Here is a 26,017-nt window from a genome sequence, read left to right on the forward strand (position 1 = left end):
GTCTGTCTGTCTGTCCGATTGAACGCTGAAGCTGAAGCGTAAGAAGCTCAGGAATCTGCCCGCCAAACCTCAATAGCCTAGCTCTCATAGTTTCCGAGATCTCAGCGTTCATCCGGACAGACGGACAGACGGACAGACGGACATGGCTAGATCGACTCGGCTAGTGATCCTGATCAAGAATATATATACTTTATGGGGTCGGAAACGCTTCCTTCTGCCTGCTACATACATATTCTTGATCAGGATCACCCTTTAAAAGGGTATACTAGATTCGACGGGAAGTATGTAACAGGCAGAAGGAAGCGTTTCCGACCCCTTAAAGTATATATATTCTTGATCAGTATCACAAGCCGAGTCGATCTAGCCATGTCCGTCTGTCCGTCTGTCCGTCTGTCTGTCTGTCCGGATGAACGCTGAGATCTCGGAAACTATGAGAGCTAGGCTATTGAGATTTGGCGTGCAGATTCCTGAGCTTCTTACGCAGCGCAAGTTTGTTTCAGTAGAGTGCCACGCCCACTCTTACGCCCACAAACCGCCCAAAACTGTGGCTTCTAAAGTTTTGATGCAAGAATAAAAATTTTAACTGAAATGTATTGTTCTCATCAATACCTATCGATTGACCCAAAAAAAAGTTTGCCACGCCCACTTGAACGCCCACAAACCGCCCACAAACTTCAAAAAATCGTAAATATGAACGCAGATATCTCGGAAAATATCAAAGATAGAGAAATGGGATTTCAGATTTAGATTCCGTAGGCTTGAGCGCAGCGCAAGTTTGTCACGCGAATATGCCACGCCCACTCTAACGCCCACAAACCGCCCAAGCCTGTGGCGCCCACAATATTCATGCTAGATAAAAAATTTTAACTGAAATGTATTGGTCTTGTCAATACCTATCGATTGATCCAAAAAAAACTTTGCCACGTTCACTCTAAGTGAGCGAGAGTCAAGTACGCGGCTAACGCTTTTCGTCGGGTCTGTTTTTTTGCGCGGTACTCAGATGAGCTAAGGAAATAACAGAAAAAATACCAGATTTAGCGAGTGAATTTTGATGAACGCCGTTAGCCGCAGCCCAAAGAATACGAAATTTAATCTTTTGCGGTGTTTGTGCAAAGGCGATGTGGAAACTATAAATTAAATTAAAAATCGAAGGAAAACCACAAAATCGACTCAGGAGTTCAGTGCTGTTGAATAAGGACGCCTAGTCCAAGCTGTTGCCCTTAATTGTGGGATTTCACCGACAGAAAGCAATACTAAACAGGAGTAAACCCGCAGAATACTTGAGTGCTGTAGGAGATCCACTAGAGAATCCCAGTGGGAAGGAACATGCCGAGTGGGACTTCGCTCTCTACATGGACATCCTGCCGGGCGTGTCCTCGCAAAGAAAGTAAGATTGGGCCAATCGAATTTGGTTCCGTTGCACTAATAGAAGTATCTTTTTAGCAGAACCACCAGTAATATGATCTCCGACGAGCTCTCCATTAGGACTCCGTACTCCACCACCAGCTACTTGGCAGCTTGAGCGGAGCTGGAGGACCCGCTGGCTTCTATAGGGAGAAGGAAAATAGGGCGTCCGCTAAGGAACAGATGGAGAAGCCATAGCCAGCCACTGCCAGGATGCTGGGTGACTGAAATGTATTGGTCTTGTCAATACCTATCGATTGATCCAAAAAAAACTTTGCCACGCCCACTCTAACGCCCACAACGCTTAAATCTGTCTACCGCCGGTAGGTGGCGCATTTCAACCTCGCTTTGCTGCATATCTCCATTTTCCTTTGGTCCCTTTAGCTGAGTAACGGGTATCTGATAGTCGAGGTACTCGACTATAGCGTTCTTCCTTGTTTTTTATGCTATCCAGAGGCATTTAGATATGTGCAAAATCCTTCTACGATTTGCTGCATTAGTTTTAACTTAAGAGTATTTCAGGGGTGTTCATAACCTAACCATTTTCCAATTTTTGATGCAGTTGCCAATTGCTACACCTACCAGAACTGGTGAACTATTATTTGAAAGCTACAAACAAAAAAGAAATTTTGGTACAGAAATGTTTAAGATATTTGTCTTTTTGAAATCACAAAACAAAAGAATTTTGGTAATGAAATATATGAAAAGTATTTTGTTCCGATCATTTCCGATCAGTGACCCTATTGGAAAACATCAAAAATTTATTTTTATAAATAATCGATATTCGATATATCAAAGGAAAAAAATATCACGATATAAATATTTTTTTTTATTCAAGAAATGTCAATATATTAATATTTTGATATATTTTAGTCCCAACATTCTATCTCTTATTAAAAGCTGCAAGAACATCGATGGTAGTACAATCGATAGTTTTGATAGCTTGAGCAGTAAATATCGATACTGTCGAGATGGTATCGCTTATATAGCTTATCCAATATATTACGGTAATTCCTGCGGAAATTTATCTTATGAAAATAGTGAAATTTTAAAAAATACAATCTTCTAATAATTGCAATAAAAACGAAATAAGTTTAATTATTGTAGAGGTTCGACCTGCAGGCGGACATCGACACACCGCGGAGGCTGCTGCGAAAGAACCAATCTGGCCGTCATAATTTAATTTATTTGTAATATTTCAACATGTAAAATGTGCGTTCCTCCGTATTCCTTTGCAATTCATGTGATGGGAATTATCATGATAGTCTAAGAAACATCGATGTCTCGCAGCTCTAGCTCTTATATACTATGTATATGCTAAGGGTTTCATGATTTCTTAAAGGCGTGAAAAAAATGTACTTCTGTTTATGCGACGCGGCCGAATTCATGCATTTTATCAATTTCAGCTGACAGAGATGCCGGACCATTGGGAAAGGGTGTGATCGATTATTAAACCGATTATTTTTTTCGATTCGCATGAAACAATCTTGCTAGTATTAAGCCTAGTACTCACATCGACGAAAACCGCGAGCTAACCATAAGATTGAGCGAGAGGCAAACAGGCGGCTAAAGCTTTTCGTCGGGTCTGTTTTTCAGCGCGGTACTCAGATGAGCTAAGGAAATACCAGAAAAAATACCAGATTTCGCGAGTGAATTTTCGATGAACGCCGTTAGCCGCGGCCCAAAGAATACGAAATTTAATCTTTGGCGTTGTTCGTGCAGAAGCGGTGGGGAATTTAAAAATATAAAATGGAAGAAAAACACCCAAAACGGCTAAGGAAGGTCAGTGCAGATGAAAAAGGACGCCTAATCCAAGCTATTGCCCTTTATTGTGAGACTTCACCTCCAAGAAGCAATACCACAACAGGGGCAAGTCCGCAGAAAAATTGAAGTGCTGGAGGAGATCCACTAGAGAATCCCAGTGCGAAGGAACATGCCGAGTGGGATTTCGCTCTCTACATGGACATCCTCCCGGGCGTGTCCTCGTAAGTAAAGTAAGACTTGGCCAAATGAATTTGGTTACGTTGTACTAATATAAGTACCTTTTTAGCAGAACCACCAGTAATACGATATCCAACGACCTCTTCATTAGGACTCCGGACACCACCACCATTAGCTACTTGGACAGATTAAGCGGAGCTTGAGGACCCACTGGCTTCTATAGGGAGGGGGGAAATAGGGCGCCCGCTTAGGAACAGTTGCAAAAGCCATATCCAGCCACTGCCAGGATGCTGGGCGACTTTCTGCAGCATCAGCAGATCAACTCCGTTCCCAATCCGGCTCCCACTTCCTCAAGGTCCAATATGCCTTTTGGGACTCGGAGCTGGACTGCGGTGGAGCAGGAAAGATGGCGAAGCATGCGTGGGACGAGAAGGAAGCTTAAAACTACTAATTTACAAAAATAAAAACATTCCATAAACATTCCATTTATTTTTTTTTCAAATTCTTTGTGTACCAGCAGACTCTTTCTTTTTTAAATTTGTGCAATTGATTTGTTTTCCGTTTGGCAACAAGCCCAGCTGCTTGACAGTAAGACCATGCTACATGCATTGCGGGTAGACTTTTAAAACTTCGGTCACACTACAAAGAATAAGACTTTTCGACTAGTGAAACTCTTAGCCGATCTGAGTACTAGGCTAAAGTGTATGCAAGCCAGTTAAACATGTTTTCTACCTTCAAAATAAAGGATAAGAACTAGTTTCCACTGGCACTGAATAAATATATAATATTATAAAAAATATATAAATAAAAATAATTTGTTAAATGTAAGGTGTATTTATGTTCACGACTGCAGGAGTTCAGTGCTGTTGAATAAGGACGCCTAGTCCAAGCTGTTGCCCTTAATTGTGGGATTTCACCGGCAGAAAGCAATACTAAACAGGAGTAAACCCGCAGAATACTTGAGTGCTGTAGGAGATCCACTAGAGAATCCCAGTGGGAAGGAACATGCCGAGTGGGACTTCGCTCTCTACATGGACATCCTGCCGGGCGTGTCCTCGCAAAGAAAGTAAGATTGGGCCAATCGAATTTGGTTCCGTTGCACTAATAGAAGTATCTTTTTAGCAGAACCACCAGTAATATGATCTCCGACGAGCTCTCCATTAGGACTCCGTACTCCACCACCACCAGCTACTTGGCAGCTTGAGCGGAGCTGGAGGACCCGCTGGCTTCTATAGGGAGAAGGAAAATAGGGCGTCCGCTAAGGAACAGATGGAGAAGCCATAGCCAGCCAATGCCAGGATGCTGGGCGACTTCCAGCAGTATCAGCGGATCAACCCCGTTCCCAATCCGGCTACCACTTCCTCAAGGTCCAATAGGCCCATTGGGACTTGGAGCTGGACTGCGATGGCGCAGGAAACATCCGTGGGACGAGAAGGAAGCTTTAAACTACTCATTTACATAAATAAAAACATTCGTTAAACATTCCTTTTATATTTTTTTTTATTCTTTTGTGTACCAGCAGACTCCTTTTCAAATTTCTCCAATTGATTTGTTTTCCGCTTGGCAACAAACCCCGCTGTTTGACAGTAAGACGATGCCACATGCATTGCGGGTGAACTTTGAAAACTTCGGTCACACTACAAAGAATAAGATTTTTCGACTAGTGAAACTCTTAGCCGATCTGAGTACTAGGCTTTAAGGTTGAATTCATAGTCAACTTTCGTGTGTTGTCGAATTTATGAAACGGTATTTATGCACACACGAATCAGCTCATTTCATGAAATGAAAGCGTGAAATGACCATCGCATAAACGCAGTAATAGTTTCCGAGATCTCAGTGTTGATACGGGCAGACATGGACATGGTAAGATCGACTAGGATAGTTATCCTTATTAAGAATATGTATACCTTATGGGGTCGAAAACGCTTCCTTCTTCCTGTTTCATACTTTCCGACGAATCTAGTATACCCGTTTACTTTACGAATCACGCGTATAACTACGAAAGTTGACCTGTTTAGTGGCTTTTAAAACGCTCTTAAGATACCATAAGCTTAACGTGTGCTTAGCTGTCTAAAACAAAACTAATAAACTGCATCAGTGGACGCCATAGTTAAACCGCAAACGTATTCAAGTTTCTAATTTCCAGCCCCGTAGTCCCGGGCTATATAAAGTTATGCTGCTTAAGGCTATAAATGAAACATGAATTTAGGGACTTACTGTAAAGCTTTATGTTGCCGTCCATGTCGCCCCGAGGATTTTTGGCGACGCACTTATAGTTGCCGTAATCGCTGCTCTGAACATTAGCGATCGTCAGTCTCATGGTCGCCTTGTACGTTGGATGCCCTGGAATCGTTTCGGTTCTGAAAGTAGAGAGGCGAAGTTATTAACATGAGGCAAGTTCAATGAAAGCAATTGTGCTCGTTGTAGGTCAGCCGCAACAACAACAAAAAATCAAGGCCAAGGTGAGACTGATAAGCGTATAGTTCTGGCTAATCAAAGTGCGACCTATCCAGCAAAGTAGAGTAGCTCTAGGCTTTGTCAAGCCTAAATTCAGGTAAAAATGTAAGTCTGCTATCGGCTTTAAACATTTTAAACAATATAATATATTTGGAAATATTAGCAAATAATTTATAACTTTTTATCATATTTATCACGCTATACAATTTTCTGGTACTATGGGAAAATCAAATTATTTGATGCTTGCACTCCACTGCTCTTTCCACGATGATGACTGACAGGTGAAGGCCAGCTGTAGTGCGCATTCTCCGGGCGATCCGTTCGTGCGAATCATTGTCTGGTGGTCAGTTACAATTTGTCACTGTAGAAGCGATCATGCTGAAGCTCAGCCTGGTAGCCTTGTTAATTTTTTCTCTGGCATGGCGACTCACGCCCACCGCCTGTCGCCAGACCAACGCATCCCCAAATATCCAGCAAATTATAGCCAAGCAATTGCAAAGTTACATGGACCTAAAGACGCATCCATGCGAGAACTTCTACCAGTACGCCTGTGGAAACTGGCAGATCCAGCAGCAGGAGCAGCACTCTCCGCGCGATGGGCAGTGGGTCAAGGATAGGGCTCCATTCCACGGGCAACTGATACCGAGCGATACCTTGGGACTGATCGACCAATCTGTTAACCGGAAACTGGAATGTGTGTTGAGGCGCAAAAACGAGAGCTCCTCCGAACTAGATTCCACGATTTTGGAACAAATGCGCCGTTACTACCGTTCTTGCAAACGCCTTAGGCCGTACAACCTAAAAAAGTATCTGCTGATTCTGCCGCCAAGCAATGGCACCCAATGGCCGTCTGTGGGTCGTGGTTGGCGTCCAGAGCGCTTCGATTGGATATTGACCTTGGGGCGACTGCGTTTGCACGGACTGAACGGGGTGCTGGTGAGGGAGGATGTCTTGCCGCGGTGGGACGACTCGCGCACATACTGCATTTATGTGAACAAACCGAGTCGCCAGGAGACGCTGCCCATGGGTGAGGGCGCTGTGATAGAACTGCTCCTCGACATCGGACAAACCAAACGCACGGCCAACGCCTTAAGTCGCCTGGTGAACGACTTTGAGCAAAAATTGCACCGCCTGCAGGAGCTGGAGGACGACGAACTCGGTGCTCGGGAAATGCAGCTGGGCTACCTTGAAACGTATCTGCCTCAGCTCCGATGGTTGTCTTTCATGCGCCAGGTGCGGACCGATTTCGAGTTGGATCTGCACTCCACACTGATCATCGAGAACATTCCTTACCTTAGGGCCCTGTCCGACCTAATGGATTCCGAAGAACCGGAAACCGTATGCAGCTATATTATGCTCAAGTGGTTGACCTTCCTCAAACAACAGGGTCCAGCGGATATCTCGCGGAGTGAGTGCGTTGCCAGCCTCAGAAGGGCTATGCCCTTGGCGAGTAGCTGGCTAGTTGGTCAGCAGTTCTCCCACCCAGACTCAGAGTCTAACGTCCGCTCTCTGTTTCAGCGCCTTAAAGCACGCTTCACCCAAATTCTGGCTGAGAACCGGCTTAGACTATCGTCGCCCCTTTTGCTCATTCTGCAGCAGAAACTGCGTGCAGTGCACCTTCAGTTGGGATTTTTCCAGCCGGATAAAGCGGAAAACTTGCAGCAGTACCACGTCCATATCGACCTAAGTGGCCATTCCTTCTACGGAAATCAGCTGGTCCTACTACGCAAACGTGTGGAGGCAAACCACAATCTGGTATTCATGAGTTCGACAAACTCATCGGACAGTAACGTCAGCTATCTGGCAGAAAGCTGGCAGGCCAGCAACTCGTCGCCACTGTATGTAAGGCCCCGCAACCTCGTGTTGGTGCCCCACGGTCTGCTTCAGTTGCCAATATGGCACCGCAACATTAGCGACCTGCAGCAGCATGCCGTAATAGGATTCGCCTTGGCCCATGAATTGGCTCATGGCTTCGACATTACGGGAATAGACTATGACGCTTTGGGAAACATCATGGGGCCGATAGAGGAGATTGGGGCTAACATGCATTTCCGGCAAGGGTTCAACTGCCTGCAGCAGCAGATGGGAACAGGCTCCAACTGGATCGACGAGAAGCTGGCCGACTTCGTGGCTCTGCGACTTTCGTATGAATCCTTTTTTGGCTTGCGGGTTGACAAAAAAAGGCGCGATCCGCTGATGCCGCAGTTTAGCCAGCGGCAGCTATTTTTCATCAGCTTCGCGCAATTCTTTTGCAGCCGAACACCTGTACTTAGCCAGGGGTCACAGTCGGAAGCTCATCTAAAGCACGCCGTCAATGAGTTGCGTGTGATTAAGACGCTGGAAAACTTTCAGGAGTTTTCCGCGGAGTTTGGCTGCGATAAAAAGTCCAAGATGCAGGCCAGTCATCGGTGCCGCCTGTGGTGAGGATTCTTTTAGTTATGCGATTATTCCACGGCATTGTTAGGCTCATTCTTTAGAGGTTTCTAAAGGGAAAAATATAAATGACATTTACTGGAATTTGTTTGCACAAGAAGGCATGGGCACTTTTGCAATTGAGCGTTCACTTTAAACTTAAATAATTTTAATTAGATAAATTTATTGCTCAAAGCTTTTAAAATGAACTATTTAGATGTGTACCATTGTCCGCAATAAATAGATATGGGGGACTTTTCAAAATGAAAATTGTATTTTTGATGTCAATTAGTTATAAAACGTAGTTTAATTTAATGGAAATTAAAGATAATTTTAAACAGCGTAATAAACCACCTTTGGAAAAACTCGGTGGCCTGGCGGGGAAAAGCTATAAAAGCTACAAAAGCTGCAGTCTTGTGCCATATGTTGTTGGAAAGGTACTTTGAAATAAGAAATATAAGTACTATAGGCAAACGATTTTTTTAATTTAGTTTTTTTTTATTTCTCGAAATCGGCTATAACTATTTCAGTTTAAACTTTAGACTGTATAGCCCTTGAGATTCTTTAACTTTTGACATATAACACATTGTTGTAAAAAGTCACGTTTGAAATTTATTCATCAACAAAAATTTACTTATTTACCAGTTCAGAGCAACTAACGCTGCCCGAGCACTTAATTTTTGTTTTTGCGTATCCAAACTCTATTTTAAGGTCTTGGAAATATAAAATGGTGCTAAGCAGGTCAATTTAAGAAACTTTAGTTCTGCCACTTTTGGTAAAACACGCTAGCTTAGCGGAAAAACAGCTATAAATAGCTACATTTCGTGCTTCGTAAATTTGATATCAGAAGTATTGTATGCTGAAGGTTTGATCGTCAGGGATCTTTACCTCGATACGAGGTTTCTTTGTTTGCTATGTATAAGACACAGTCAAACTTTCTTAGAAAAGCAATTCATTATTTGTGCTGCTCGGAATTGGAACGAACTTCACAATTAATTATAAACAATTAGGAGCGAACCCGAATTGCATGCAAAACTAAACCGCTAATTACAAAACCGCTAATTAAACAAGATAAGATGAATTGAAAACTTAAATTAAATTTAACTTATTTTTATGTTAGTTTATAATAATTTAAAAGAAATAATAACAAGGAAGAACGCCATAGTCGAGAGCCTCGACTATCGGATACCCGTTACGCAGCTAAAGGGAGCAAGAGGGATATGGAGATATGTAAGCAGCAAACAGACATTGTAAAGCGCCTACACGTGATTTCAAAAAATGGAAATGTGGGACAGACAGATTTAAGCGTCACAGGCGTTGTAAGGGCGTGGCAAATTTTTTTTAGGTCAATCTTATAGTTTCCAAGATCTCAGCATTCATACGGATAGGCGGATAGTGATCCTGATCAAGAATATACATACTTTATGGGGTCGGAAACGCATCCTTTTACCTTCTACAAGTTATCCGACAAATATATGGTTACAAGGTGAGTTCCAAAGTAAACAGGACTTTTTGAATCTAGCGCCCTCTAGTGGCGCCATCTATATGTCAACTGGTACGTTAGAATCTACTATCGTATATCGACTTCCAGTAAAAATTTAATGTCATTTCATCTATTGGAAGTGAGGTTATTGCGTTTTAAGTGTCAGTATGTTTTTGTCATCGGTGCGAAAATGAGCTTCGAACAAAGAGCCAACCTTAAATTTTGTTTTAAAATTCGTAAAACTTTTACCGAAACGTTTCAATTGATGAAACAAGCTTATGGCGATGATTGCCTATCCCGTAGCAGAGTGCACGAGTGGTTTCAACGCTTTCAAAGTGGTCGTAAGGACATAAATGACGATGAACATGTGGGCCAACCAAAATCCGTGATCACCGAAAATTCCATCGAAACTGTGCGTGAATTCATAAAAAATCAGCCGAAATCATCATTGAAATTCATGGAAATAGAATTGAACATCTCCAAAACATCGATTTATCGCATTTTGACCGAACATTTGGGCTTACAAAAAAAATTGACTGACGTCCAAAAATTGCTCAGAATTCAACATTCGAAGGACATCATTAAAGAGGCAAAAAAAAAGACCCGAACTTCCTTTACAAGATTGTGACTGGTGACGAAACGTGGTGTTTTCAATATGATCCCGAAACGAAACGCCAGAGTGCTGAATGGAAGGCGCCGGAAGAGCCGAAACCCAAAAAATCGCGCCTGGCGAATTCAAAAGTGAAGACAAAGAATTTGTTCCACCCGGCCAAAACGTTAATGCGGTATTCTACCTTGGAGTTTTGAAGCGTTTGGTGCGCCGTATTCGACGTGTTCGGCCCGAATATCGCGCGTCTCATCGATCGACGCTTGTGTCCGACTATTTGACCAAAAATCACATTTTAACCATCAACCACTCCCCGTATTCACCTGATATGGCACCGTGCGCCTGCTACTTTTTCGGAAAAATGCCTTTGCCGATGAAAGGAAAGCGTTATGCAGACGTAGAGGCCATTCAAAAGGCTTGCACCGGCATACTGGTGGCCATACCGGGCAACGAGCTAAAACACTCGTTCGACATGCTTTTGGACCGTGCAAAACGCTGTATTAAAGCAGAAGCAGACTATTTTTAATAAAATAAATTTAATTTGCCGAAAAAACTATTTGTTCTGTCTTTTTTTTAAAAGTCCTGTTTACTTTGGAACTCACCTTGTATGTGGGCGGCAGACAGATTTAAGCATTATGAGCGTTTGTGGGCGTGGCAATCTTTATTTTGGGTCAATCGATAGGTATTGATGAGAGCAATACATTTGAGTTTTATTCTAGCATTAAAATTGTAGGAGCCACAGTTTTGACGGTTTGAGGGCGATAGAGTGGGTATGGCACCCTGATGAAAAAACTTGAGCGGCGCATGAACCTCTAAAATCTGCCTGTCTAGTCCCAGCATTGCAGCTTTTGTAGTTTCCGAGATCACAGCGTTCATACAGATATGGCCATGGCTAGATCGACTCGGCTAGGGATCCTGATTAAGAATATATATACTTTTTGGGGTCGGAGACGCTTCAATCTACCTGTAACGGGTATAGAAATATATTCACTGTGATATATGCCTCTTGGCGAAACCACAAAAAATACGATCCAAAACTATTATCTCTATGGTGGCACGGAAATAAGGAATAATTTAAGTTAAATAAAGCAATCTATTCGCGAAATTGTCAATCTTGATTTCCACAGGCGAAGCCTGTGTTTGTCTGTTTAAATGGTATTTTGGTTTGCTTGTCAATATCCATGTTGGTGTCAAAACATATATATATTGAAAAGGCTTCAGCCTGGACTAATTTTTAATGACAGACTTTTCGATATTAGGACATTAATACACACCCATTTTATTTAGATATATGGACTTTACACGAAGATTCGATCGCTTGCCGTCTGCACTCTAAGTAGGAAGACAGCAATCGTTTTGCTGTTGCAGAAAAATTAAACGTTCAGCACAAAATATTATGGTTCGCAGTATCGAATGCTTTGCTAAAATCTAAAAGAATTAAAAAAGTTACTGCCATCCTTTCCGGCTTTCCTCCATTATATTTAATAAATTAGTTTATTTTTTTTTTATGTCTTCTGAAACCTAAATGTGCATTACTGATCAGCCCTTTACTATATAAGTATCTCCTTATTTGCTTGGCTCTCATACTTTGGATAGGAGCGGTAGAATTGATTTTGGACTGTTGTCACCTTTGCCCTAAGCAATCGGAAGGTTTCTTTCATCTTTCCACCTTTCAGGGAATACAAATCCTGTCAACACGCTATTTATGACAAACATAACAAAAGGAAACATTTTTGGTAATATTATTTTGATTAACCTGGGAATAATGTCGTCAAGTCCAACTGCATTTGATCGTATACTAGGGATGGCATCTTTTTCATTACATTCACTAACACATGAAAAACTAAATCCATTTTCACAGGTTGTTTGTGCCTAACCAAAGTAGACACTTGCAGGACGATCGCGTCGCGGCAATGGTAACGATGGTTACTGTAGTGCCGGACCACAGACGATGCGGGAACTGCGATGAGGTTGAGCTAACGTGGTTAGCTGCTAGTTGAGATAGTGTATTACGAGCCCTAATCCCAGAGGTAGGAAGTAGAACCGCGGAGTTGTGAGATGCGTTGATTACTGATTTATTCTTCATTTGATACATGCTTATAAACTACTTGGAACACGGATGTTTAGTGTAATGATTAGTGAAATAAGCTTTATTTTAAAGTAGGTCAGGGAACTATGATTATGGTAGCAGTTTGGGTAGTTGCTCGGCTGACACTGCAAAATGTGCTGTCTGCATTGGCGGGTTAGTGTACCGTTGAGACGGTGAGTTAATGAGACATATAACGTGCTGATCAGCAATTCTCACCTGCAGTGGGTGCTACTGAGCGCCTGGTACTGTTTCCAACTTGGCTTCTGCTTGATTTGTTGGGTGCTGGTCATGTTGGGTACGAACATTCTCCCCCCCCATTAAGAGGTACCCTCAATTAAGGCGTGATGTCGGTCAGCTCTTGGCCGAATATAGAATGTATAGAAAGCACCTAACAAATCACAGCTGCGGAGGTTCATGTTTGTGATTAGGGTCCTTCATACCTTCTTGATGCTGCTTAACACTCCCCTTTGCGATAAAATTGATATTACCGTGGGGACTAAAATTGTGCCCTCGTAGAACTTGATCATTTGGCACGTCTGTGGTATGTGGACTTTCTACAACAAAACGTAAATATTTCTTGGTTAAATTTAGAAATGTTGAACAAAAGTCAGACTTCTTGTAGGTTTTAGGTTAATAAGAAGTCGGTTCTGTCAGCTGCAATGCACCATTATATGTTGCGGTTGATTCTCGATCAAACGAGTCAGTTTCGCTAGTTCTTGATTGGCTACATATATCTTCAGGCTCTTTTATTTAATGATCCATCAATGCTAAGTTCGTTGAATGCATCCCTTCTTCATCGAGTGAAATCTCATTCTGCCGTTTGCTTTCTTCTATATCAAATTGATTATCATTCATCGGATTTTTATCTTTCGTTGGCTTATAAGCCTTGTTCCTTGTGCCAAAGGTTTATTAGGTCTTAGTTCAAGAAGTTCACCGGTTATTACACGAGAATATACATCAACCCATAAGGTTAGGTCAATGGGTCCAGGTTGCTGAAAGTCAGAATCTGCTAACGGCAGTCCGTCGGGAATGTTACGATCGGTTGCAATCGGTACTGACGGTTGGTCTGTAATGACTGTGGGAATAATAAATACCTCTACTAGTGTTTCAAACCCTGATGTACATGATGAGAGCTTTAGTATTGATCTAATTGCTGTTGTTGTTTTTCCTCCGATTCCAGATATTTCAATCGGTGACATTTCCTTAAGAGATAGCAGATCTGCCATCCTCCTTGAGATAAGATTCACCTATGATCCACCATCTATTACAGCGCGGCATGTTTGTAGTTGACCGTTTGGCCCTTGTAATGATACCTTGGCGGTCGCGAGCAGAGTATATCCTCCTACGTTGTCGTAGCCTGCAATGGTTGCTGCTCCGGCCAGTGGATTGCTAGTCGGTCCTTGGTGTAACAGTGAATGATGCCGTTGCTGGCAGACTCGACAAGTGGCCGGTGATCCACAGTTTTCAACCTTATGAGCTGTAGACAAACAATTTGTGCATGTTCCTACTTGAATAATGGCTTGGCGCCGTGTTTTGGGGTCCATTTCCTGGAAACGGCTTCATGCTCTAAGATTATGTGGTCCTAGGTGACAAATCTTACAGCTCTCTTCGTTGTGAACTGACTGATAGCGGAGTGTTGCTGTAGGTTGAGCGCTTATCGTCTCCAGCATGCAAGCGCGTCGCTCAATAGACGTCAGTTGGTGCATCCGCTGAATTTTCCAGAGCAGCTAGAGACTGCTGGTCTAGTTTTCTTCTGATAATTAAACACAGGATTGGATCCCAGGATTTTGTGCTGACATCGAGGTTCATTGAGTTATTGATAGTGTCATGTAAGGCCCTTAGTTGGCGCTAGGAACCGTCTATAGGCTTATGGTCAACCATTTTTGCTATGGCGGCGAATACTAGTATTTTTCCGTTCTGATACCTGGCCTTCAATCGCAACCAGGTGTCGTCATAGCCACCTTGTGAGAGGGCTGTCTGTCAAAACGTTCCTCGCTTCACCACGATGGGAACCAGAGTATATGTAGTTTTTGACTGGCCAAATATGGCTTATATACCGATTCCACAAAGAGATCATGGAACCGTGGCCAGTCTAGATACTCGCCTTTAAACTCCGAAATGCTAATTGGCGGAAGTGCCAAGTTTAGGCTCATTGGCGCGTCGTTTTCTCGAAGCAGGTTCATTTCGTATTCCTCGTATAATGTGTGGAATTGGGCCAGCTGCCTGAGTATTGCCCAATGGAGGTCCAGGTGCCTTTGTAGGGCTGGGGTGACGGTTGGGGCGTTCGAGGCTAATGTTAATGATAATTCCAATTCGTTGCATCTTCTCTGCAACTGTCGGATCACCGTGTCAATTGCGGAGTCTCCTTTGATTTGATCTCCTGTTGTGATCTTGATCACTTCCTGTGGGTAATGCCACTTGCTGGATCGTTTAACTGACTTAGCTTACCGGAATAATAGCCGTCTCGGTGGCGTCGGTCAGCAGAATCCTTGCCATAATTCTTAATGAGCTGTTAGATTTTCCTTTTCAGCTCTTTTTGGGTGTCTAGTAATCGATTGTGTAAATCGATTCTTGTGTGACTTGTTTCCTCTATGAATGAAGTAGACATATTGTGTGTTTTGGAAACAAAGAATCCTGTGAAGTCGGATAAAGCTGTGTGTCCTGTGAAGCTGGATGAAGCTGTGAGTCCTGTAAAGCTGGATTAAGCTGACGATCCTGTGACGCTATATGAAGAAGCGTATCCTGTGAAGCTGGATGAAGCTGAGTATCCTGTGAAGCTTGATGAAGCTGAGTATCCTGTGAAACTGGATGAAGCTGACGATCCTGTGAAGCTGGATGAAGCTGAGTATCCTGTGAGGCTGGATTAAGCTGACGATCCTGTGACGCTGGATGACGAAGCGTATCCTGTGAAGCTGGATGAAGCTGAGTATCCTGTGAAACTGGATGAGATATGGTTTCCAGGGCGGGTTGATGTAGTGAACTTATCGGTTCTTCTCACCAGTCAGTGTTGGTAAAGGATCACGTCGGGGTCACCAACGTTTGTGCCTAATCGAAGTAGACAGTTTCAGCATGATCGCGTCGCGGCAATGGTAACGATGGTTACTGTAATACCTGACCATAGGCGATGCGGGAACTGCGATGAGGTTGAGCTAACGTGGTTAGCTGCTAGTTGAGATAGTGTATTACGAGCCCTAATCCCAGAGGTAGGAAGTAGAACCGCGGAGTTATAAGGTGCGTTGATAACTGATTTATTCTTCATTTGATACATGCTTATATACTACTTGGAACACGGAAGTTTAGTGTAATGATTAGTGAAATAAGCTATATTCTAAAGTAGGTCAGCGAATTATAATTATGGTAGCAGTTTGCGTAGTTGGCTGGGCTGACACTGCAAAATGTGCATTGACGGTTTAGTGTACCGTTGAGACGGTGAGTTACTGAGACATATAATATGCTGATCAGGAATTCTCATCTGCAGTGGGTGCTATTGAGCGCCTGGTACTGTTTCCAACTCGGCTTCTACTTGACTTGTTGGGTGCTGGCCATGTTGAGCACCTTTGGGTACGAACACAGGTTATAAAACTTATTAATCGAGACATTATCACAGTACACATCAAACGATGTGATGTATGTATCAGATGGGATACTGATTTCCTATCGATTTAAAGCTGCTCATACAGGTAGTCAAATTTAAACCTTATCCAATTTTTTTAGACCTATTTAATCGATCGATGCTATTAAACAACTGTTATTTTTTTTTTTTTGCTTATTTTTTCTTATTACTCTAGATTAAATGGGAACACAGGTATTATATAAGTGTAGAACATTTATCTGAAAAAGCTTCGTGACCTGAAAAGTCTCAACAACGATCTAAGTTTAAAGTTTCTAAAGGCTTTTCCCACTCTGGTTACTGATAATACTAAGGTCAGCCAGCGTAAAAAAGGTGGTGAAACCATTGACTCCAGCTTCGTGCAGTCGATAAACAACCTCTGACCAACCCGTTCCGAGACTCGCTGTTTTCCAATGGGTGGTCGGGTGTTTTTGTTGGTGGTCTTGCTGATCTTACATACCTCGCACTAAATGTGGACTTTTGCACATTTATTTCCATCTCTGACCAGTAGTAAAACCACCTTTATTTGGCTAAAGATTTGCGTAAGCCCCTTGCCCTGCCGTTACGGCACGATCGAGTGACGCTCGGGTGTTCCCAAAACCTCCCCCACTCCAGTGGTTGACGCATTGGGATTTTTAAAATCAGTGGTGACGAGCACTGGAGCTGATGCCATGCCGGTTTTTAAAAGTTCAAACGGCTTAATTGCCTCTTTGGACAATTCAAATTTCATTACGCGGTTCGGATGCATCCTCCACCAATCACATATTCCAGATACCTGGCCTGGCTATAGCAAAACTTGCTTTTGTCAGTCGACTTAGCAGAACCTCAATAAGCGGAGTGTGTAGTACTTGGCGCTCTTCAGCTTCATCGCAATCTTTCGAATATGAATTTATGGATTGCATTTGCAACCCATGCATTGATGATCAACTTCCTATTTTTATCCGCACTTCAACTGTTCAAGAAGAACACAAATTGTCATATATTTAAGGTTTTATGAGCTCTGTTCATGTCAATATGTAAATCTATCTAGAGCCTTAAATAACGATCTGTATCTTAAAACTTACAAGGGTGCAGTGCCATAAATATAATTCTAACACTGCCCAAAGGGTGGCTTAGCGGAAGACCGTTGATAAGGCTCCCGCTCAAGCAAACAAATGTGGTCTTTGAATAGACCATAGATAAGCATATTATAAGAATTTCATGTCATGTAGGTAAGCGAAGACTTAGATAAATAAAAGTCAGTTTTTATACAGAACTCAAACGTAAAGGTTGTTTTTTTCCTTATTACAGGATAGGGTAATCCTGTTCATTTTGGTCATTCGAGCCTTTTTGATTCATTGCAGAAAAATTGGTTAGACCTGTCTGTTGTCTTCCCCCACCAGTGGTAAGAGACTCAGATACTTTCTGCACCTTAAAGGTTCTGCTAAGTGTTAGACACTTGCAGCTAAAGGTTGAAATAGGTTCATTGTTTTTAAGCACCTTAAAGATTCTGTTATCCAGCTAAAGGTAGCTAAATCGGTAAGGTGTTTTCGAGGCCATAACATCGGATAAATATATAAAGAAATGTAGTGATTTATGTATTCAAACCAATAAGTTGGTAAGGCGTGTCCGTAGCCAAAACAGCGGATATAAAAATACAAAAAATGCTTACTAAATAACACTGGGATTATAAATAATAAACAAGGAAGACCGCTATAGTCGAGTACCCCGACTATCAGATACCCGTCAGCTTAAGGGACCAAAGGGAAATGGAGATATGCAAGCAGCAAAGCGAGATTTAAATACGCCACCTACCGGCAGTAGACAGATTTAAGCGTTATGGGCGTTAGAGTGGATGTGGCAAATGTTTTTTTGGATCAATCGATTGGTATTGACGAGATCAAAACATTTCAGCTAAAATTTTTAATCTAGCATCAAAATTGTGGGCGCCACAGGCTTGGGCGGTTTGTGGGCGTAAAAGTGGGCGTGGCAAACTTTTTTTCTATCAATCGATAGGTATTGATGAGAACAATACATTTCGGTTAAAATTTTTATTCTAGCTTCAAAACTGTAGGAGCCACAGTTTTGGGCGGTTTGTGGGCGTTAGAGTGGGCGTGGCACTCTACTGAAACAAACCTGCGCTGCGTAAGAAGCTCAGGAATCTGCACGCCAAATCTCAATAGCCTAGCTTTCATAGTTTCCGAGATCTCAGCGTGCATCCGGACAGACAGACATACAGACGGACATGGCTAGATCGACTCGGCTAGTGTACTTTATGGGGTCGGAAACGCTTCCTTCTGCCTGTTACATACTTTCCGACGAATCTAGTATACCTTTTTACTCTACGAGTAACGGGTATAAAAAGGAGAAAAGAAGACCAGCAACCCCGACAAAGACGACTTCAAGCATCATCAACATCATCGAATTCAAGCAGCCACATCAATTATACAGTATCACCAACGACATCGAAATCAAGCATCGCCGACATCTACAAGCTTCCAAATTCAGATAAGTTAGAAATACAAATTATTCCTAATTTGCTTAACGTACACAAAAAAATAAAAGTATATATAAATTAAGAAAATGTTGTCCGACAAGACCATTGGGCTTTTGCAGAAGCAGTCCGAGTTAACCCAGCAAATCAGAGTTTTAGTGGCAAGAGTGCATTTACTTGTAACTCAACCGGAGTTTCAAAAATCGTTGCACTTATAAAAGGTTTTTATACATAACCATAGAGATAAAAATTATGATGGGATGATTATGATACTTGCTAAACTAAAGATACAGTATGAAAAGGACTCAGTTAGACCTGGACGATATGCGAAATTAAAATCAGACGTTCCCGGCCCCATAAAGTATATATATTCGATCTAACCATGTCCGTCTGCCTGTCCGTTTCTACGCAAACTAGTCTTTCATTTTTAAAGCTATCTGGCAGAAACTTTCCCAAAAGTCTTCTTTCTTTTGCAGGTTGAACATAAGTCGGAACCAGCCAGATGGGACAACTATATCTTATAGATCCCATAAGAATAATCAGAAAAAAATTTTTTTAAATGATATTTTTGGTGGATATAACATTTTTTAATTAGTTCTGAATTCCGAATTTAATTTTATCCACATCGGACGACTATATCATATAGCTGCCATAGGAACGATCGGAAAATTGGTGGGAAAATAATATGAAACAAGAAAGGAAGTTAGCTTCGGCAAGCCGAAGCTTATATACCCTTGCAGCTATAATTATTAAATTTAAAAACACAAAAAATGATATTCCCAATAGTATAAGATAATATGTCAAAAAACACCGAAGCTATAATTTGTTTCATATTATTTTCCTACCAATTTTCCGATCGTTACTATGGCAGCTATATGATATAGTCGTCCGATTTTGATAAAACTAAATTCGAAATTCAGAACTAATTAAAAAATGTTATTTCCAAGCGTTGTAGGTTATATGTTGAAAAACAGCGAAGCTATAATTTGTGTCATATTATTTTTCCACCAATTGTCCGATCGTTCCTATGGCAGCTATATGATATAGTCGTCCGATTTCGATAAAATTTAATTCGAAATTCAATACTAATTAAAAAATGTTATTTCCAAGCTTAGGAGGTTATATGCCAAAAAACACTAAAGATATAACTTTGTTAAAACTTTTTTTCCGATTATTCCTATGGGAGCTATAAGATATAGTTGTCCGATCCGGCTGGTTCCGACTTATATACTACTTGCAAAAGATATAAGACTTTTGGGAAAGTTTCAGCCCGATAGCTTTAAAACTGAGAGACTAGTTTGCGTAGAAACGGACGGACAGACGGACAGACGGACAGACGGACAGACGGACAGACGGACGGACGGGCAGACGGACAGACGGACAGACGGACAGACGAACATGGCTAGATCGACTCGTCTAGTCATGCTGATCAAGAATATATATACTTTATGGGGTCGGAAACGTCTCCTTCACTGCGTTGCAAACTTCTGACTGAAATCAATATACCCTCTGCAAGGGTATAAAAAGTATAGCTTCGGTGTTTCTTGACATATTATCTTATACTATTGGGAATATCCTTTTTTGTATTTTTAAGAATTTCGAATCAAATTTCATAATTATAACTGCAAGGGTATACAAACTTCGGCTTGCCGAAATTAGAAAAAATAAAATTACATTTTGGAAAATCAAAACTTTTGGTTTAATAGATGAAGTAAAAAGTTGTTTTGAAAGTTCGGAATTTGAGGACAAGATAAGCGAATTAGAATTCGATGTCCAAAACATTTTGTATGTTATAGATAAAGACTTAACAATGAAAGTAATCAGGTTAAGGAAACTATAGCTGTAAAGACAGAGGAATTTCCTAAACTCCCAAAAATCCAGATCCCCCTTTTCTTTGGTGATTCCAAGGAATGGGATCTATTTAATGAGTTGTTTATGGAACTCATTCATACAAGAGGAAGACTGTGCTCCATTTCCTCTTTTCCACAAGAAAATAAATCTTTGACAAAAGAATTTCAAAACAAAAGCAACAAAGAAAGTTGTTCTTGTTGTAATTTACCAACCCATAATGTAACACAGTCTTATAAATTTATGGGAAAGAAATTACTGGGCAAAAAAAAGACACATTTGTTTACAGTGTCAGAGACATTCAAGCAATAAAAAGTACACAAATTAAATTATTTGCTTTACATTAATAATACTAAAGAAAAATTAAATACGTGTAGGACGACGGAACAAGCCCTATTGGCCACAGCATTTATTCATGTGAAATCAGCTAGTGGAAGCTTTGAAGAACTCATAGCATTGATTGACAGTGGATTTCAGAGTACTATTATATCAGAGGAAGCTTCACAAATACTCAAGCTACCAAAAATAAAAAATTATACTGAGATTAGTGGAGTTTCCTCGATAAAAAATGCATATCAAAGCATAAAACATTAAACCTTTAAAGGAAAGGAAAAATGTGTTAGTAGTGGAAGTAATTGTCCTCCCAAAATTAATGAAAGCGTTACCAATGCGCAATATTGATAAAACGAGGTGGCAAGACTACCCAGGTCGAGTGGACTTAATTATAATAGCCAATTTAGTATCCTAAAATTCTTCAGAAGGGAGTAATAAAGATATACGGCCTTCTTGGTCAAAACACAGACTTTGGTTAGTCTCTGGATGCACCAAATCAAAAGGAAGTAACACGGTAGTTGCGACCACGATAGAGTGCAAAGATTTGGAAAGATTTTGGGAATTGGAAGAAGAAAGTAAGGAGGATTTGGAGTCCGAAATTTGTGAAGAAAACTTCACGAAAACAATACACATAGACTCTTCGGGACGATATGTTGTTAAGATGCCTTTTAAGGAAGAGCAAACCTTAGGTTAATCTAAAGGCCAAGCCATAACAAGATTTTTAAATATGGAGAAAAAATTAATTAAAAATCAAAACCTAAAAGAACAGTACTGCAAGTTTATGACAGAATACATGTCTTTAAGGCATATGGTTGAGGCAAACGAAAAAGGTAAGTGTTATTTACCACATCAAACCGTAATTAAAGATGCGAGCTTAACCACAAAATTAAGGTTTGTTTTTGATGCGTCTGCAAAAACAACTAATAATAAATGTCTTAATGATATTATGTGGAGTAGACCTAGAGGTCAAAAAGATATTTTCGACATCATTTTAAAATGGTGCAGATGGCAGTATGAAGTTTTGGCGGACATTGAAAAAATGTATAGTTAATTAAATATAGCGGAAAGCAATAACGAATTGTTGCATGTCTTGTGGAGAGATTCTCCAAAAAATAAAATCAAAGACTATAAATCAACTACAGTTACCTATGGTACTGCTTCGGCTCCATATTTAGCTAAACGAGTACTAGCGGATATAGGAGATAAATGTAAAAATCCACTAATCAGTGGAATTATAAAAAATGATTTCTATAGTGATGATTTGATGACAAGATCAGACAGCACGAAAGAGTCCAAAGAAATCGTTAAGCATTGGAGTTAAAAACAAGGAAGAACGCTATAGTCGAGTACCTCGACTATCAGATACCTGTTACTCAGCTAAAGGGACCAAAGGAAAATGGAGATATGGAAGCAGCAAAGCGAGATTTAAATGGAGATATGGAAGCAGCAAAGCGAGATTTAAATGCGCCACCTACCGGCAGTAGACAGATTTAAGCGTTGTGGGCGTTAGAGTGGGCGTGGCAAAGGACGTGGCACGGTACTGAAGAAACTTGCGCTGCGTAAGAAGATTAGGAATCTGCATTCCAAATCCCAATAGCTTAGCTCATAGTTTCCGAGATCTCAGCGTTCATCCGGACAGACAGACAGACGGACAGACGGACATGGCTAGATCAACTCGGCTAGTGATCCTGATCAAGAATCTATATACTTTATGGGGTCGGAAACGCTTCCTTCTGCCTGTTACATACTTTCCGACGAATCTAGTATACCCTTTTACTCTACGAGTAACGGGTATAAAAAATGACGATGTAGTATCCAGCCTTTCAGCAAGGAGTTTTAAGCAAGCCGTGTTTATTCTTAAGAGAAATATTTTTTTATCTACCTCTCCTTGGCCAGCCCTTTTTGTCGTTGACAGCACGGTTCAGAACATTCGAGATCTCGCTGCTAACACGCACGACGATTCAAAGCTTGTAAACTACACTGAATTTCGGCAAAGTCCCCTTAGGATTCTGCTACGCCGAAACCTCGTGGCGAATCGAATGATCTGGTCAGAACCAAATTTTCTCTCGAACGTTGCAGACGTGCGTTTATTGAAGTCACATTTTTTTGGTACAGTCCGCTTATTCTCAGCGACATAAGTACACCAAATAAGAGAATTACCTTGTGCGTCGAACAAGTTTAAGTCATTGTGCCAAGAGGAAAAAACTAAGCATCTAAGCCGACGGTTAGTCTGGCCGACTCTTCTGATTCTGCCTAACCGGAGAGCTTTACGACCAAGGTGATTACCAAAATTAAGTTTCCGTGAAGCCCTGGTAATTAGTGAGAGTTTTAGAAAAGTTCCCGGCCAGCCGGCAAGCTGGCTTTGCGGTGCTGACGCGCTGCGCTGCCACTGCTGACGCCTGGAAATTTCCATGCGTTCGGTGGTGAATTGTAACGGTTACCATTAGGTGGTATTGCATAACCTACGAACCACGAGGTTAGACCACATTGATTGGTGCAAAACCAGCCCAAGTACAGGTAACAGGTAGCTATATAGTATTAAATTGTACAGGTGGTTCCGCTCACCAGCACTTGTTTTATTGGGAGATATAAATCAAGCGAAATATCATAGCCAGATAATTCCTGAGGACGGTGGCACTTACTAACAACAACCTACTGCAGATCGGTCCGAGTTCAGGTTCAGCCTAGCGCGCCCCTGGTCGCGCTTTCAACCCTTCCACGTGCGATTTACTACGAGGGAGTTTCATTCTAAATCGGCAACTTCAGGAAATTTTCACCCTTGGTCGGACTCGACCCAATGAATGAGGATCAGGATAAGTTCTTAAAACTCATTATTACCACATAGCTTAATATTTACATACCATCGCCTTAAGCAAACCAGCAACTAGCCGCGCTTAATTTCCCCTTTAAGTCTAAGCCCAAAACATCAATGGAGACACCGTTCGGATAATTGATCCGCACACACTATGCTAATTTAAGTAATATAAAGTCATTTAGAATTTAAGAACTATAAAAATAATGCTTAAGTACCCTTCTCAAATCCATCTAGATCAGTGGGCCCAGTAAAAAGTAGCTAGGAAAAAAAGTTAAATTTAAAACAGCAACAATGTGCTTCTAGAGCGATTCAACTGAATTATAATGAATTACCATATGGTGAAACCTCAGTTAGGAAGAACCCATTATAACATAAAAGGTTATTAAAATGTAATCTGTCAAAAGTACAACACGCCACAAATGTATTACAACCAATAATTGGAAAGAGAATTCCTTTGGTGCATTACGAATAGACTCCAATATTTCCATGGTCGGGAGGGTTTAGAGGAGAATGTGAAAGCGTCTCTAACTCACATACTAAACGGCGTGTTCTACCTAACAATCTTTAGAGGCACACCTTTTTATACCCGTTACTCGTAGAGTATAAGGGTATACTAGATTCGTCGGAATGTATGTAACAGGCAGAAGGAAGCGTTTCCGACCCCATAGTGTATATATATTCTTGATCAGAAGCTCTAACCGAGTCGATCTAGCCTTGTCCGTCTGTCCGTATGAATGCTAAGATCTCGAAAACGATAGGAGCTTAGCTATTGGGATTTGGCATGCAAATTTCTGAACTTCTTGCGCAGTGCAAGTTTGTTTCAGTAGGGTGCCACTCCCACTCTAACGCCCACAAACCGCCCAAAACTGTGGCTTCTAAAGTTTTGATGCAAGAATAAAAATTTTAAATGTATTTGCCACGCCCACTTTAACGCCCACAAACTTCAAAAAATCGTAAATTTGAACGCTGATATCTCGGAAACTATCAAAGATAGAGAATTTGGATTTCAGATTTAGATTCCGTAGCCTTGAACGCAGCGCAAGTTTGTTACTTTGTTAATTTTCATGCTAGAAAAATATTTGAACTAAAATGTGTTAGTCTCGCCAGGCCCACTCTAAATAAATAAATAAATAGCATTAATAGTACTAACAGTATTAATAGTATTAATAGTATTTATCGTAATAATAGTATTAATAATATTAATAGTATTAATAGCATTAACAGTATTAATAGTATTAATAGTATAAGATAGTCAGGGTATTCCCTAAACTGTTGAATTGCTGAATTGTTGAAAATTCAACAGAAAATTTCAGCAATTAAGGGAACGACCCTAAAAGTTCCCTGTTGAATTTTTAATTTTAAGATGATCAGCTGTTTGTCTCGTTCCGACTTATATAAAACCTCCATTAGAAATAAAACTTTTGGGAATGTTTTATCCCGATAGCTTTAAAATTGAGAGACTAGTGGACATGGATAGACTAGAGAGACATGGATAGATCTAACCGCCTAGTGATGCTGATAAACGATATATAAATAAGGTTAAGTATGGTTGTAACTGCAGAAGAGTCCCTCGCTGCAGTCCTTAATCAGTAGCCAGTTGGCCGATGGTCAAAATTGATGTGATCTCTGGAAATGATAATTGTCCAGCTTCCTTCGCAGCAGCTCTCGATTAGCTGCCGGTAGTCGGTTGATTAGCTTCTCATCTACTATAATAATTGTCCAGCTTCCTTCGCAGCAGCTCTCGATTAGCCGCCGGTAGTCGGTTGATTAGCTTTTCATCTACTGAAGAGTTATGATGATTACGCTGGAAGGGTAACTGCCCTCCGTTCGCTGCTGGCCTAGAGACTCAGTCAGTGTTGAAGTAATAAGAAGTTATACGGCGGTTGCCGGAGTCATTTCAGAATGAACTTGTGTTCTTTATTCCTTGAATGTTGAAAATGAACTTAATCTTAAAGCTTCACGGACGCAACGGGCAATATGTCTTTGATGGGAGTATCTGTGGGCTCCTCCATCCACATACCTTCCAGGTCTGCATGGTCTAGTATGCTAGGGCTAACGATATTGACTTTAGCAAGCGCTATTGCCAGTAATAAATTTTGCAGCTCCATTGCAAGCATCCTATTTCGAGATAATAACATCTCATATAGGTCCCCCGAGTTAATTTGGGATCCTTTAGCCGACCTCAAAAGTTGATTGACAGTGGCGGAAATATTATTGATTTGGTCTTGAACCTTATTATTGATGTTTATCTGCCTATTGTTTGCATTAATTAACCGGAATTTTGGATGATATGTAGTGTTTATTTGAAACAGAGTAGCCCACCGCCAAACATAAAAACTAAAGCATGATTAAGCGTATCTGCGTATCTGCCAAGTGGCTAGGGGTGAAAAATAGTGAAAATGATAAAAAATGTACCAGACGAATGACAACATGGTTGTGTTTCGCCTATCTAAGGTTGTCCTTATGGACTACCCTCCCCTTAATGAGGATTTTGGTCCCCATGTCCGCTTCCACAGTTTTTTCCCTACATAACGGTGAAAGCTTG

General features: G+C 41.1%; 2 protein-coding genes across 2 annotated transcripts in view; one reads left to right on the forward strand and one right to left on the reverse strand.

Moving 5' to 3' along the window:
• Nucleotides 1-5,562: 5,562 nt before the first annotated feature.
• The window catches only part of LOC119559010 (neurotrimin-like), a gene marked incomplete at its 3' end in the record, with an annotated part of 145,120 nt that continues 124,665 nt past the window's right edge, over nucleotides 5,563-26,017 (reverse strand). Inside the window, exon 4 of the mRNA XM_037872150.1 lies at nucleotides 5,563-5,705. Within this exon, the coding sequence (XP_037728078.1) occupies nucleotides 5,563-5,705 (143 nt within the window). The remainder of the gene's footprint in view (nucleotides 5,706-26,017) is intronic.
• LOC119559011 (membrane metallo-endopeptidase-like 1) lies at nucleotides 6,154-8,514 on the forward strand. Its single transcript, XM_037872151.1, has one exon. The coding sequence runs from the start codon at nucleotides 6,178-6,180 to the stop codon at nucleotides 8,224-8,226; it is 2,049 nt and encodes a 682-aa protein (XP_037728079.1). The 5' UTR covers nucleotides 6,154-6,177; the 3' UTR covers nucleotides 8,227-8,514.

This window comes from Drosophila subpulchrella, unplaced genomic scaffold (assembly GCF_014743375.2).
Source record: "Drosophila subpulchrella strain 33 F10 #4 breed RU33 unplaced genomic scaffold, RU_Dsub_v1.1 Primary Assembly Seq157, whole genome shotgun sequence".
Lineage (NCBI taxonomy): Eukaryota > Metazoa > Arthropoda > Insecta > Diptera > Drosophilidae > Drosophila > Drosophila subpulchrella.

What these genes read in the sequence shown, in the direction of transcription:
- LOC119559011 (XM_037872151.1), top strand. Translation starts at nt 6,178, where the DNA reads ATGCTGAAGCTCAGCCTGGTAGCCTTGTTAATTTTTTCTCTGGCATGG.